At 39.1% G+C, this 16103-nt stretch overlaps 1 protein-coding gene across 3 annotated transcripts in view; it reads right to left on the bottom strand.

The window, feature by feature from the left end:
* SDK1 (sidekick cell adhesion molecule 1) overlaps positions 1–16103 on the bottom strand; it is a 409478-nt gene that overhangs the window by 134549 nt on the left and 258826 nt on the right. For all 3 annotated transcript variants that reach the window (XM_062587900.1, XM_062587901.1, XM_062587902.1), the window contains 5 exons: positions 10140–10334; positions 8738–8854; positions 8323–8490; positions 6108–6210; positions 4788–4964 (listed from right to left, as the gene is read on the bottom strand). In XM_062587900.1, the coding sequence (XP_062443884.1) occupies positions 4788–4964; positions 6108–6210; positions 8323–8490; positions 8738–8854; positions 10140–10334 (760 nt within the window). The remainder of the gene's footprint in view (positions 1–4787; positions 4965–6107; positions 6211–8322; positions 8491–8737; positions 8855–10139; positions 10335–16103) is intronic.

Below are 16103 nucleotides of genomic sequence, written 5' to 3'. Positions count from 1 at the left end.
AAGGCTCAGGAAAACAACACACACAGCATGTAACCGCTCTTGATCGGACATGGCCATTTAATTCTAGCATTATCATCTCTTTTTGTATTCACTGAAGCCCCAAAGAGGAAAAAAATAAACCTTTTTGAATACAAGATATCTTAGGCATTACTTCTCTCATCCTTAAGAGTTATGTGAAGTTTTCCAAAACATCCCTTGTATGAGAGCAAAAAAATAGTATATGGACACTTTTAAATCTGTATCTGATAGATAAATGCAGGGTTAGTGACATAGCCACCAAGGAGACCTGAGGGGACTTTGACAAAGCAATTAAAACAGAGGATTTGCAAGAAAAGAACATGAAGCCGCTGTGACAATTCAGGAGAGAAACATTAGCTAGTTACAGATGAGACATGTCCAAATCAGAAACCCTAATGTTTTGAGTCAGCTCATCACTGCCAGAGGGTACCTGAAAAACTTACTCCACAAACACATACAGTGTTTCATAAAATTAGCTAAAAGACGACTATTTGCTAAGGGAAATAAACCAAACATGGTTTGGAGAGACTTCTGAGAAAAATGGTACAAGAGCAGGTAATTAGAGAGACTGTGACTGAAGAGGGGATTACTAAAAAGGCCAGAGAGATTAGACAAGTCTTCCTGTCAGTTATAAAAGCTCTGCTCCTACCTCAAAAATGATTTCCTATATCAGGCCCACCATACATACTGGATTTTCTCAGGAGCAAGTGGTTCTTCTGCTAGACCTGATAACTTGCTAAAAAGTTGAGGTAAGAAGTCTAACAAATCATTCATCCCAGATGGCTTTGGTCATAAAAGTTTATAATGTCTTAAATTAAGAAACAGGCCATCTATTGCTCAAGACTTTCCAGTTTCTCTTGTAAAAGAACCCTCTCCATTTTTTAACACAGGAATGATTCTTACAGTGCGTCCAGTAGTATCCTTTGTCTCTTACAGGCCTACAGCAAGGTGAAACTTAGAAAGTAGGCACTTGCCAAACACCAGAGCACACAGATTTATCTCCCATTTCATTTTGGCAGTCAACACAAGCTCAGATCTACAGAGGACTCCTGCAGAGAAAGGCTTTTGAATTTTATGCTTTCTCTTTGCTAAAAACCCCTATATTTTTGATATACATTTGATGGCGATCAGCACAATTGGTTTTCTGGTGATTCCCTCTGGAACATCAACTGCAATTTAGACTAGCACGGAACCTTATTCTTTGGTTCCCAAGACCCCAGAAGAGAGCTTGGAAAAATAATTACAACCTTTCTTTCAAATGAGGAAGGAATAACACACTTTCAAGTCTGACGTCCTTCCTTTTCCGTTCCCTGCAAAAGGGAAAAAAACTGGCCTATCAGAGCCGGATCCGTACGAGCGTAACATTGTAACGAGACGTCATTTCGATTTGTTAGCCTGCATTGTTGTTATTGATTTTACTTTTAGCAATCAAGCTATTTGGTTATGATGCAAATTTGAAAGAAATCAGAAGCAGCAGCAATGACACATACCCCAAATAAAATGTTATCAGACATTCTGTATAAACGACTGACCAAGGCAGTGCTGCCGATTCTCGGCAAGCTGTTGGTTAGCTCACTTCTGCTTTTGAAGAGGCGGCAGAACCACAGCAGTTCTCTCTCTGGTGAAATAAAATGAACTTGCTGCCAGGAATAAATTGTCTGTTTGTATATTACATTGTCCTACCCATATTTTTGTATAGAGAAAGAGTCTAAAATATTTTACCATGTGTGTGACATAATTGAGGTTTGTACGGGGCTTTGATTTCCCAACAACGCGATATTACCACACTTCTCAGTCACATTCAAACAACAAAGAGATTCCTTAGTGTGGACTACACACCGGCAGACACTGAGCAGCCAACACAGATAGTTGTAATTCTGCATATTTTATATATACTGAGAAACCTCAGGATATTCTGAGTTGGAATCAGCAGTTTCCTGTCAGGAGAATGATACACTGTGGTAATGCTGAGCTTATTCAGCTCTAGGAACAAGTATTTCTTTCTCTGTGTGTACTTCATTCTTTATTATGGTATCTACAGGACTATAAAAGCAAGCTAAATGAAGCTAGGATGTTTCATTACATACAATTACTTTCAGGATCAAATCTTATGACTTGGAGGGATGCAAGAGAAGCATAAGCTCATCCTCAAAAGACTTGCAAATGTTTCTGTTTGCAGTTGAGAAGCTCTGCTAGAAACACAAATAAGTAAGTACAAAATATATATCTACTTCTTGCAGGTGGGAAACATCACTGGCAAGTGTTTTACCTTGTGCAAATCAAATGAAGTAACATATATGAAGAATAAACACATTTAGAGGGAAGATGAATGAATGAATAAAGTATCTTGACTAGCAATTAGTTTCTTTGCCCAAGTACCATCAGCGTAGAATTGATGAGCAAGGTAACCTTTGGCTGCACTTTAGTAAGTTCTTCATTAGTTTTCTGGCTTTCCTTTTCATATATTTTAATCCTTTCACAGACATGCCAGGAAAGATGATCCACTCTGTCAGTACCAAGTGAGAATGGGGATCTACTGTGGTACACTGCTAGCACCATATTTTCTGCTAGCAAGAAACAGCATCTTCTCCACAAGCCTGTCTTCTAACAAGGGAAGACAAAGGAAGAACAAGTTTTGTTTCCCTCTTTTCACAGACTGGAAAACCAAACCACTCAGACATTAAATAACTGAAGGTCACCCTGAAGGTCAATGGTTTCGAATTGAATGCCTTTCAATGGAAATGAGTAACCCTGTTATTTGCGCCCTTGGAAATCTCTCTTTACATGCCCAAAGATAGAGAAGGGATATGGTGGCTCCTGGGGGAGAAGAAGTGGTAAGACAATTAGATTGTCGGATGAAGCTAGGTAGGCTACAATATCCGTTGGTAGACTGCTCTGTCCGTAATCGGCTGAGAAGCCTCCTTTGAACATTCGTCTGCCATCAGTGCTACTCAAGGCACTGAAGTGCTCATAGACGGGAATGTACATGCCCTGTTTGTTAATGTTCTGCACAAGAGAATTATCTGGGAGAACAGGGAAGTTTATAGATCTGTCTTTCGCACGCTAGCTACAATTTAATTTAAGCTTTACTTCAAATATTTCCTTCTCACATATTTTCTTCTCTATTTCATTTCTCTTCTTGTGTCATATATAACTGTATTTCTCACTGATTTGATGCTGCTGAGCCAAACGATAATGATGAAAGCTGCAAAGGAAGACCACGTTTTTGGCGTTCTTGCAGTACCTGTACTACTTTGAAATGTCATAATTCAAGGTATGATTGAGTGACTTCACAGTAACTGAAGTCCTCTAAATGAGTTTCTTTAATTCCTCTGGGAAAAGAAAAGGCCATAGGCCATCAGCCACAGAACATCAGAAGGAGCAGAGATACAGCAGGATTAAGAGCCAGTGACAGTGCACAGACATTAGGAGACTGCCAGCAGAACGGCAGCAGACTGGGCTATGCCTCTCCCAGTTAAATTGTAGCATGAGTTGTACGGACTGTAAAACTGTTCCTCTCTGGTCAACAGGGACCTGCAAGTAAATAAACCTGCTGTGCTATTCTGGGTTGCATCGGGCACCTTTTGCTGTTTTGGATTAAGAAATTGTCAGACTGCAAAAACATTTAGCACATATTTGAAGCTTAACTTCAAAGTTCAGTTTATCATATTCTTTGCAGTCTTTATTCCATAATTTTCTGCTCTCCACTCAAAAACAATATATTCTGAATTGTCTTCTGCTCTTGGATTCAAACCAGCTGTAAAATGCACTCCGGGAGGACAGCTGAGGAGTGCTTAATTAGAGAGAGAATGTATGACCGCTCTCTCAAAATGGGCATCTGATCTAGCCTTGGCACTGTCAGAATAATGCTGTATCAAACAGTGCTCTGCATAGCAAACCTCTGAGGTGAGCTCATTATACTGCCAGCAACAGAAGTTGCCATCTTCTCAGAGAGACCAGGCATGACCAGCAGAAACAGATGCAATTTTAGTTAAATTAAAGCATGCAGCACTGCTCAAAAAAAAAAAAAAAAAGGAAAAAAAAAGAGAAACTACATAGAAAGACTACATAAAACATTACCTTCTCATTCATATGATCTACTCACATGCACCAAAACCATAGCTGCTGCTTTTAGTGATAAAAATAAAATGCTAATGTATTTCATTCCACTGGAGTGGTAGAAATAGAAAATATGGAACTCCACAATGCCATTTTTATAATCCTTTTTCGGAAGTGAACGGAACTTAGACTTTTTTTTTTTTTTTTTTTTTTTTTTTTAAGATCCTTATTGAATTTCATAAGGTTCCTGCTGACCCACAGCTCCAGCTTGTCTAGCTCCCTCTGAATGGTGCCCTTGCCCTTATCAACCGTTCCTCCAACTTTTGGTACCATCTGCAAACTTGATGAGTGTGCACTCTGACACCCCCTCCAGACCACTGATGAAGACGTTAAACAGGACAGTTTCCCATATATCTTCTGCAGCACTCCACTGCAGCATGAAGCACTCTCCTCTAAGCTCAAGTTATTCAATCGGCTGGACAAGCACAGATGCCCATCCATAAAGATCTACAAACAACAACTGGCATAGCTGGCTTCAGTTACTTGGAGATCAAAGCAGCATGGCTGCATACAAAAGCAAGGATATTTCAAGGCAATTTCACTAGCAAAAAAACGAACATCCACTCTCCCCAGATCTCCTGGAATATGCTAGAAAAATGTTCAATGGTATCTGAAAAATACACAGTATATCTTTAAGGTGGAATACTCACATCACTTCTAGTCGAGCCATTCTGGAGTCATTTCCTCCAAAAGAAATCACCTCGCAAGTATAATCTCCGATGTCACCTGACCATGTCTGGCTGATGAGGAGGGTTCCACCCTTTTCTACTGTAATCCTGGAACTACTGGACGGATTTATTACAATGCTGTCTTTCTTCCAAACATATCTGAGTATCACAATGTTTCAGTTAGTAAATACAAACAATACCTTTAAACTATATTTATTTGAACTGGACAATAAGATACTAGCTTCTACAATCATACTTCAAAAATAACAGGCCCCTACAGTCACTTTCAAGAACAGTATCTTTCACCAAATCTTGGTTTTATTATCAGTGATCAGAATGAAAAAGGTAATTACATTCACGATTCAGTATAACTTATAAACAATATTATGGATTTTACATGGAAAAAATGAGCTACCCCTAAATGACCAAGTTTGTAAGCCAGCCCTCATCAGCAGTTTAAACTGAATCATCAGGCTGCGAAGTTTACTGAGGTGTTGGCCGTGTCTCCTAAGGCTGTAATAACCTTAGATTGCCATAATCAGAGACATCTTAAACTGCTGTGGCAAGGTTTACTAGAAGCTCATCTGTTAAAACACTTTCATAACAACACATCACAGAGATGTATATACTCCATGGTCCCCAAATTGAGTATTTTTACATAGTATTTTTACATCCGTATTTCTCTTCTTTTAAGCTCTTTCTGGTAGTTCACTATTCTAGCACCTTCCAAGCTGTTCCCTGCACTTTCTTACATTTGTGCTCCTTTCAGACTACATAAATTTTCATGTCAGATTTATTTTTAAATGGTGAGCTTCCTTTAAACACTCTAGTGCAAATGCTAATACTTAAGACAAATTCTGTTTGCCTTTACACTCTAAGAGCAGAATATAGCCCCTAGTTACTGAGCTCTTTCCAAGAACAGGGGCATTTCTTGCATCATTTTCATGCACCCCAATGTAAACACTTCTGAAAGCCTATTTCTTCTCTTTGGCTTTTACTTTCATTAAGTATCAGCTTCTGACAAGTTGGTTTTATTGATAGTGTATTAACCTTGACAGTAAAATCATGGAAGGCTGCATTGAAGTCATGAAGTGGAACATAGCTCATTGTAAATAATACATAAGGCTGAAATGGAAGATGGGATTTATGTGATTAATGATACAGTGTACAACCTTATAATGCAGGTATCAGGGGTCTGGTGTTAAAATCTGGGGTCCTGAAACTTTTCAACCTAATGCTATTCACACAGCTTATGAAATTAAGCTCAGATAAACCACACAAATAAGAACTGACACCACCAACCTGATTGAAATTCTAGGATCATGAGTTGCTTCACATTGCAGAGCAGCTGTGGTTCCCTTGATCACAGTGCTGTCCTCGGGAGGGTGAACAATGACAGTCCGATCTGAAAGGCACAAGCCACAGTTCAGGTGAAACTACAGCATTTGGACTTGGGTAGTTACTGTGCGAGCAGGCAACCCAACGCTCGCCATTCAAAGCAAGCAGACTGTCTCTCTCGAAGCCTTTGCTGCGCAGGCCCCCTTCCCTCGAACGGCGTCGTGCCGGGAGGAGGCTGGGCGCTGTGGGGCGCGCGGCGTGGACGGGACAGCAGCAGACGGCCCAGGCCTGGACTGGCAGCCACCCAAGCAGCAGGAGCGCGAACACCATGCTAACTCTCACTGCACTACAGGTCTCTGGCAACTCCCTGAAGTCATAAAGCTGCCTGTATGTTTATAATGCTAGGCGAACACATGAAAACATACATTTAGTCAGGAAACGAGTCGTACTGTTTTGAGTTGAGGAAACAAAAATAAACAAACAAAACCTGGGCAAGCAAAGAATATTCCTGAAAACACTCAGAAAAAGGAAAATGTAAATGGCACCTTAGAATCTCGTCAAATCTGTGAAAGAGGACAAAGGAGGAGGAGTTGCTGGGAGCGTGAATTTTCCATATAAGAAAGATGTGTTGTTTACCCAAATGTTGCAAAACATCTTTATTCAAGCACCTCCTGGAGACCCAGAACACAATAATTGCCTGTAACTACAGCAACCAGATCTAGTGTGAAAGATCTCTATTATGCTCAGTACACTGGAGTGGCAGCAGATAGCATCAGCTGAAGCAGCTAGACAACTAGGACAAGCATAGAAGATAGGTGGCTAATGTTAATCCATCCCAAATCCCTACAGATAACCAGTAGCTACTGAAATATCTCATACACGCACGAGAGAAAATCAGAGAACTCAAAGGCAAACATGAGATATCATCATAGGCTGTATCTAACAGCGCTTAATTTTTAGCATTATTCCAGATGTACCTGTGTATGCCTTCCAGCTTCATAACGTTGCTAAACAAGTATTATTAGGTTATATTCCCTTCCTGCCCACTCCCTAGGCCATACAATGAACAGGAGCTATCTTTAATAGATACTAGCACCATTCCTTTGAGAGTTAATAATGTGAATTCCTCTGCATGCACACATGGATAGCGGACAGCGTGCAATATCCTGATACATACAGCATCTTTGTTTTGTCACTTTGGCATAGATAGGATGGCCATATGACATGTGTATATCACCTTTACTGCCAATATTGTTTTCAGGTATTCTCAAATTCAAAAGGCAAAATGTCACTGATATAACTTGGACTGCTTAGAGATTAACAGATGTCAAAAATGCACCATAAAGCAGTATCATAATCAGTGTCAGGGCTGTACGTCAAGTAGAGGAGAAGAGAAAGGGCCTCTACACTATTTTATTCATTATCATTATTGTCACCATTATTTTTAATTATTTTTTTTTCAGCCCAAGGATTGTTATTTCCTACTGTTAGTAGCAAAAATCTGTTATACTTCAACACCTTGGGTTTGGATTACTCACATGGAACTTGTATTTTACCTCTCCTGGATGGTAGCGTCACCTAGGAGTAACACAGGTGAAACTAACAGATCAGACTCTCTACGCTAACAGGAAAAAAAACAAAAGCAAATAGAGATGAAGGGCAAATGGTGAAGAGCAAAATCATTTCATGGCCTGTCCTGTGCTCAGGCAATCTGTAGCATGAGAGAGCAGCTGAAGTCTGCTGTACTTTGCTTTCACTTCCAACATTGCCCAGGGCCACAGAGAAACACAGAGGTTTGAGGAAAATCTTATCCACAGTAGCTGGGACCACAGCCTTAGCAACGGCATGGGCAGCTCTACGCTGCCTGCAGACTCCTGGAGGCAGAAGCAATTGCAAACAGCCAAATCTGCAAGTTACAGGGCTGACGTACAATGCAGGCCAATGAGGATTCACCAAGGTTAAAACTTGAGTGAAACTGTTATTGTGATTAGATAAGCACAAAACATGAAAGTTTATATGCATAACTTTACAAACAAAAAAGATACTTCTGACTGGTTTCCTAAAATAGATACATTATTCCTATTAAATTATACAAGTATCTCTATTAAATAGAAAGTTATAATCACTTATGAAATAATACTTGATTAAAGTTAGACTTTAAACAAAGCATCATCCTTACTCCACACCGTCAGCATCACAAAGGCCTTCAGAGCTCCTTCAGAATTGACTGCACAGCAAGTATAATTGCCAGCATCTTGAAGGAAAACGGGTGTTATCTGGAGCCCTCCCGATTCAAGAAGAAAGAACCGAGGAATCTGCACTGAGCCACTGGCTAAGATCTGGTTCCCTGAAACAGAAGGAAAAAAACAGCATGACTGTTGTTACCTAGACTGCAAGGATGAAGCACTGCAATTCCAGTTCTTCCAAAAGACTTACAAACCAGCCAGGCTACTCAGATGGCAAAACAAGCCCTCTGCTCAGAGAACCAAAGAAATCGAGAAGGACGTGCTAAATGGCTCTACAGAATCTCCATAGTAAGAGTGCGCAAGAAAATACGGATCACAGCTTTTCCACAATGGCATAAAGCTGGTTACCTCTCTTCCATGAGATGGCAGGTTTTGGAGCCCCTGAAACTTCACAGGTTAGCACTGCAGTCATCCCCTCAGTAACAGTAGTATCCACTGGAGGCTGTATAAATGCTGGTTTAATGTCTAGAATCAAAAATTTTAAAAACTCAATAAATCAGCTATCAGAAAGATCTCCTAGGTATTATCATGGACTACTTTTACAGAGCTTATCATGGAGAAGAACATGTCAGTAACACACGAAAACTTTTCAGTAGTGACTGTAACCTTTTATTATTCATCTCCTAGGAATTATATAACTCAGTTTATTACCTACATGGAAAATATAAATCTATCAGTGTTTACACTTGTACAAGTAAGATGGCTTACAGGTAAAGGAGGATAAAGTGCAAAATGAGCATTTGGGGGAAATTTGAGAAATATAGATAAACAAAAGTATTTTCTTTCGCCTCCACAACCTAGAGTTCTTAAAGATGAAAAGCAACTTGAGAAAGGCATTAACTTTCAAACTTAAATGTCAGCCAAAAAAATTCAGAATCTGATTCTCATCCAAGACATATTCCAAGTTTCATTCTCTCTTATTTTCCCCCAGTTGCATTTTATTACATTTTTTGCGGCAGTTTCCTACATATATATTGAATTGGGGCTGTTCTATTTTCTAAGGTCAATAGGTATTCTGATCAATACTTGTAAACTGCCCTTGGGTTGAGTATCAGCTTCCTGAAGATGAGACATCACAGCTAACATCATTTTTGTTCTCAAGGAGTTAAAGTATTATGGGTGTACCTGTCTATAACTGTTTTTAAAAGACAATATTAGTATTTGGAGTTCTTCCATAGAGAAGAGTGTACTTCATTAGCTAAATCATTTAATCAGACTCTTTGGCCAAAAAAAGAAATATATTCAACTTGGATTTTCTTTGTTTTCCTTACAAAATATTGATAAAATGCAGATACAATGATACCATGCAAAATCGTGAAGCAGTAACACAAATTCAGAGGGTGATTACATTAGAGCAGACCAAAGCTATTTAAGTGTAAAGGATAAAGAAAATTATTTTACAATTAACTCTTTTTTTTTTTTTTTTTTTTTTTTTTTTTTTTTTTTTTTTTTTGCATTGTATTTCTCCTTCCGTAGAATGATGTTAAGAGAGCTAATCTCAATCCACTAATGCCCTGGAAATATTTTCTACAGGCTTTGATACACCTTGTTCAGGTCACACAGGGAATTTTGGGGTATGTGACAGTTGCAACACCTACACTTTACGAAAATCAAGGTCCTGTGAATGCGCATTGAACGATACAAGCACAGAGCAATGGAGAAATCTATCTGGTTTGCGTTCCTGTCATTTTATATAACAAGCAGAAATGACAGTGCAACTCATGACTCTTTGTTGTAGCTCCTTACTCACTAGTTACATCCAGGTAGGTGTATGTCTGCATCTCCCCAGCTTTATTACTCGCAAAACACTGGTAGATCCCAGAGTCCTCAGGCTGCAGCCCGTGGATCCGCAGCCCACCGCTCAGCAGTACTTTGTAGCGAGGGTTCTGCAGCTTGCCAAGAGGAACGGAGTCCTTATACCAGACCAGGGTGGGAACAGGGATGCCTATAGAACAAGAGAATTTCATTATTAGTTGTTGTACAATGCATTTTGTATCGTTAAAATACATAGTACTATTACGGTCATATCACTGGTATCCCATCCTTCCACACCAATTACTTACATTTCTACAAGCTGCTTTTGATAAATGGAGGCTGCAACTTACATTATCAATAGCAATAATATACTGTAGAACACGTGGGAATAAAACCAGCAGTGAAAGGGGAAATGTTGAGAAAACGTGTTATTAAATTACTTTGTTCACCCAATCATATTTCATGCTACCACAAAATAAGATTTAGAGCAATTTCATATTGAAAGCCAGAATCACGTTACTTAAGCAGCAGCAATGTGGTAACACTGCAAGTCTGTAAGACTGTTCCATTCCAAATAAGATTCTTCTCTGCTACTGTAGCTAAGATGTCAAAATAGAAAGAAAATTGCAACCTACACCTAAAAACAAAACCTGCTCATATGACCATATTAGAGTTTGGTGGCTTAGTTTTAGCTGATGTGCAAACTGCATGTTGCAAATGATGGGACAGTTTTAAGTTATTATTTCTATTCATTCTGAAACTTAATTTATTTTTGAAAAATGTAGACGTTAACAGAAACAAAACTATTATACCTTATTGTAACTATTATACAAATTATTGTCCCATTTATTCCTGTTTTCTTTCATGTGCATGTTGTACAAATACTGACATAGTAATGCTGTAGTCATATCCCAGTTAGCTAGGATCAAGTGGCTGTACGTTATGTATTTACAGTTAGTGTAGGATTCCCATTTCTTGGGGAGTCACTGGGCCGAAAGAACAGACATGCACCAGCGTTTGTTTCATTCCCCGTATCAGACACTGTCTTGTCTTTACGGCCCAGAAATCCCTAACTCTTCCCGGCCAAATGCTGGGGGCTCTGTGCAGAGCCCTTACGTGAAGCAGATGCTTTGTTGTGTGACGGGGTGACCACAGGATCAGAAGGGTATCAAGCTGACCAAAACACAATATTTGCATAATCAGTGGCTACTTTTAACATCTATCACTTAAAACCTTGGTGCTTCACATTCATTTGTGATAAGGTGAGAATAACAGTTATTTGTATCATAGTGAAACAGTGCAGTTTAATCCATCGGCGAGTGAAATTTGCCTGAATATCAGAGAAGCACTAAGAACGCGACGCAAGTTGTGAACTGATCACGTGCAGACAACGCGCTTCACCGCATTGCTGGCAATGCCTTAAGGTCCTCAGAGGGAAAGCACTACAAGATGATCCACATTATCATCATCATAATTATAAAAGTCCCCCAAGTAAATACTTTTATATTATACATCCATTTATATCTCCTTTCAATCTACTTGTTCTCTGTACACAAGCAAAAGCTATAGGAACTCCTAGAAAGAGTGTACAAACAATATAAGGAATGACTGAAAAACAACATTCAATTCCCCCTGTTCTTTTTATAAACATGTGTCATTTATTACAATCACCTCTGATGCTTTTGTTCTGTTGCTAAAATAAAATGTACTCATAATCTAGGAGGCATTCAGCTCAGGAAGAAACCCGGTACGTACAGCACGTTGTCTGATAGAGGACCGAGGCAGTGCGCTAGCTTGCAATGCACATAATTTAAATTTCATACAACAGCCCATATACAGAATTAGCGTAAATTTCAGTGTTCACAATTCTCGGTGAGAGTGTTGTTCATCTCTTGAAAATCCTCCCGGGCAAATACAAATTATCACTGAGTAATGAAGAAACAGATGACACAAAATGGAATAGTCCTCTTGATGCAGAGGAGCCTGGAAATGATTTCAAGTTTAAATAACAGCAAGTCCATTTTCCCACACATTAGGCTTGATGGGCACTTTGGAAATAATGAAATCCTGCATTCAATACTTCAAACCTTTAACATTAGTGTCATTCCATAAGTCCCATTCTACTAACAGTATTACCAAACCTTCTAATCCTATAATCACTGTGAGATGCACCTTCCTATCGCCAACGCAGCTGACAAACTGAATATTACCATCTCTATTTTTCTCATTTTTTGAGTTACAGATATCTTCCTCTACTCAAAGTCATAAGCCTGAATAACAGGATCTTATCTAAGCATTCTGGAGCCTGTCAGCAGCATTCATTTGGGCTTTAGTGATCTTCCCAGAGATGCATCTTCAAAGTTGTACAAATTTTCTATTTTCATTTTGCTACCTCTTTAGCTATAAAAATAGTTAAATCTAGTTTCTTCTCTCCTATTCCCTCTTCCCCCTAGGAATTTTCCTTCTCTTTCTCTCCAAACCCTTCTGGTAAAAAAATGAAAAGAAGAAAATACTTTAAAGACCTGCTGGACTACATCTTTCCAAGCAGTATTTGCTCCTACCTTATTGTTTGAGGGATTGCAGAGTGGCCTAAAAGACTAGCAATAATAAATAAAATAAGCTTAGTTCTCAGCATGCATACAGTGCTATTCATTTTTCAAAGAGAGGCTGACAAATTAAGCTAGTGTTGCAGAGGAGACTGGAAGCCAGGAAACTGAGACTTTGCTTCTGGCTTTGCCACTTTCTCTGTAACCTTGGGCAAATAATTTATGCACTCTGAGGCTCAGTTTCCCCATCTGTGAAACAGATGCTTGACTCTTTGCCAATTGTAACTTATTTAAGAACCTGGATGAAAGACTCTAAATATTCACAGTGTCATTTTTGTTGTTTTTTTATAGCCTTCGCTACCTCCCAGTGGGCCACTGGGGAGTCCCCAAAGCATCCTTCCTCGTGCTTCTCTAAACAGGTAGAACTAAAGTCCAATTAACTGTGCTCCCTAGACACAACCACCACTGCCTGCAGCTCTAAACTTTCTATAAGCAAATAAGAAAAAGCATTTAAAGGAAACCCATTGAAAATGCAGTGAGCATCAGCAACTGCTGAAAGATATACGGCAGAGCATGGCTACAGTGCAGTCTGATGCACTGAAACTCTATTATGGGGAAGTAAAAAGCTAGTCTGTGCAAGTTGCAATTTTATTTACAGTTAATCTCTGCTTATACTGTGAAATTAATCTGTCTCTCACACATTCAAAGCGCACAAAGCCTGAGCAAATGCGCTTTGTGCACAGCGTTCCACGGGGCTGCGAGAAATGCAATCTGCCTTCCTATCTGCAGTGAAGGTGCAGGGCAGCTCTGCATTCCCCTAGTGCTATTATGCCAGCTCCTATCTTGGAGCAGGAGGACAGCAGCCTTCCCTTACCCTTTTTTTGAGTGCAGATTTGTACAATAATGGGTTAAAAGGCCTCTGTATTTAGGTAGTGTATAGAGCTAGTACCTGCCCCTTACAAGCCCGTGATACAGATAGCCAGCAACATAATCCACGTGAAGACAAGTTTCCATGCTCCCATGCCACATTCATCAACAAATCAGAGGTGCACTAAAAGAGTTCAGTAGAAATAAATTATTTGGCTCTAGTAAGGGTTCTCATATCTCAAATAAAACCTCATCTACTGAGAATGATTATTTGTGCCCTGTTAATCCCATTGGGAGCTAAATTGCTCAAAGGATGGGTCAAAACAGAAGGAAGAGTTAGAAATCACCCTCTTATCTCCCTAACCTCTCAAGGATTTTTTTTTGTAATAATTGAAAAACACTTGAGATTGCAGATAGTTTTCCCACAGTGATAGTGAGACAGACCAGAGACTGATCACATAGCTGTGAACAACTGAAATATTTTTGAAATAAAAATGAGAATGCTTTTAATTTCATTTTCCCTAATGTTACAATATTGGATTTAATTCTGCTACCTGACAAACCTTCTCCAATAGAAAATGCCAACATGTTTGACATAACACATGCTGAAACATGAAGATGACAGTACATGGCCAGAATAAATGTCTATATAGCCATATATCGTTCCTCTGAAATTGGTTTGTCTTAGATGCTCAGTCACAAAATGTAAGAACAAAACAAGGACAAAATGCTATTTCCATCTTTTCAGCTCCAGTAGTCTGTGCTTTAGCTACTTCCTGAGCCACAGGCTGCACACCCACAGCTGTGTTTAATAGTCCTTACTAGGTTATTCTTCCGCAAATACATTTAATTTTGTTTTTCTAAACCATTTGTATTTCTGATCTTAACTACTGCCTGCACCAAAGACCTCTACAGTTTATAAGTTCTTTGGACAACTATCAGAAGATTTTGTACTTCTCCCACCTGAAAACGTAATTGGGTGACTCCTCTACTCTTGCAGTAAGAAAAAGGGAATCATCTTTTCCTAATCACCTTTCCGTATGGTAACTACCCTTCATTGATCTCTTGCATGAAGAGTTCCAGTCTATTTAACTTCCCATTATTCAGAAGCCACACTAGACCTCTAGTTATCCTACTCCTACTTTTCTGCACCATTTCTAGTTTTTCTATACTCCTTTCTCCAATGGAGCACTTAAAGTTGTATAAAGTCTTTGAGATGAGGGTGCCCCATGGCTTCACACGGTGCTGCAGTGACATTTGCTGATTCTTTTCTATTTCTGATGCTGAGCTGACATTTCAGGAAGACATACCTTTTCTGAAAAATAACAACTGATTTCATGTCTGTCACTAATTTCGTCTGCAAGTTTACTGCCCTGTCACTTTGAGTCATTAGAACCTTCTGTGAGTCTTCTGCAGTCAGTTTTAATTTTGATTATCTTGATTATTTTCATATGATCAGCAAATGTTATCATCTTACTGTCCACCTTTTCCCAGGCATTTATGTGAACAGCACAGGTTCCAGTCCTGTTCTGTTTAAAAAGCCATTAATTCACAATGAGATCTAGTCTCTTATAACTTGACAGTTTAGTTACTTCAAGAGCCTTTGCTAAGAGACCTCAAAGGCTTTTGAAACTCCAAATCAACAGGAGCACCCTTATACACATGCTTGCTTACCGCATTAACAGATTTGTAAAGCTCTACAAAATCAGTATTGGCTCCTACATGGAAAGACAAAAAACGCTTAAATTGTAATGGAAATATAATCATGCAACGAAGAATATTTTAATTGGCCCTGATCTGAAGAAAGAATGCATCCAAATAAACTATCCAAATAAACTACCAAAACTTTTTAACAAGATTGTGCACTTTTTACCTAAGGACCTTGGGGCATTTGTATGAGTACTGCCTGTTAACCTCAGCATCAGGAAAACCGAGGCACCAAAAGGCCAAGTGGCTTGCCAAAGTGACATGAAAATCCATTGACAGAGTCAAACATAATATTCAACTTTATTAACTTTTAATTACCTACTTTAATCACAAGATTATGATGCCTCCTTTTTTTTTTTGAGTGCTAAAATAGGATGCACTTCTATTTCTGTGGAACTAAAACTTAAAAAGCATTTTTTTTTCAGTTGGAATTACAAACATTTGAAGGCATTTACGTTATTAAAACCCTTTCCAATTAAAAACTGCCTGAAACAGTCCTTCAGCAGCACTCTTAACTACACTTAAATATTACAGCTGCTGACATTCCACTCAATGCAAAAGCACTATAAAACAAGGAAGTTTAAACTATTGAATTTATTGTTTGTATTGCAAATGATGGGTTCTAAAACTATACTTTTATCTCAGCTCAATTACTGCCTCAAGAGGCTAATTCTTGTCAAGCAGTAAGAACTACAAAGTCAAGCTCATAGAAGGGAAAGAGCAGGAGATGTCCTGCCCAACAGACAAACGTGAGTGTGCCTGCACTACACACATCAGAACTGAACTAAGCTCCAAGGACTGCCCATTTTCCCAAAGGCAGAGGACATCACTCCGGCAGA

This window comes from Rhea pennata, chromosome 15, assembly GCF_028389875.1.
Source record: "Rhea pennata isolate bPtePen1 chromosome 15, bPtePen1.pri, whole genome shotgun sequence".
Classification (NCBI taxonomy): domain Eukaryota; kingdom Metazoa; phylum Chordata; class Aves; order Rheiformes; family Rheidae; genus Rhea; species Rhea pennata.
This window is presented reverse-complemented; position numbering and strand designations above follow the sequence as displayed.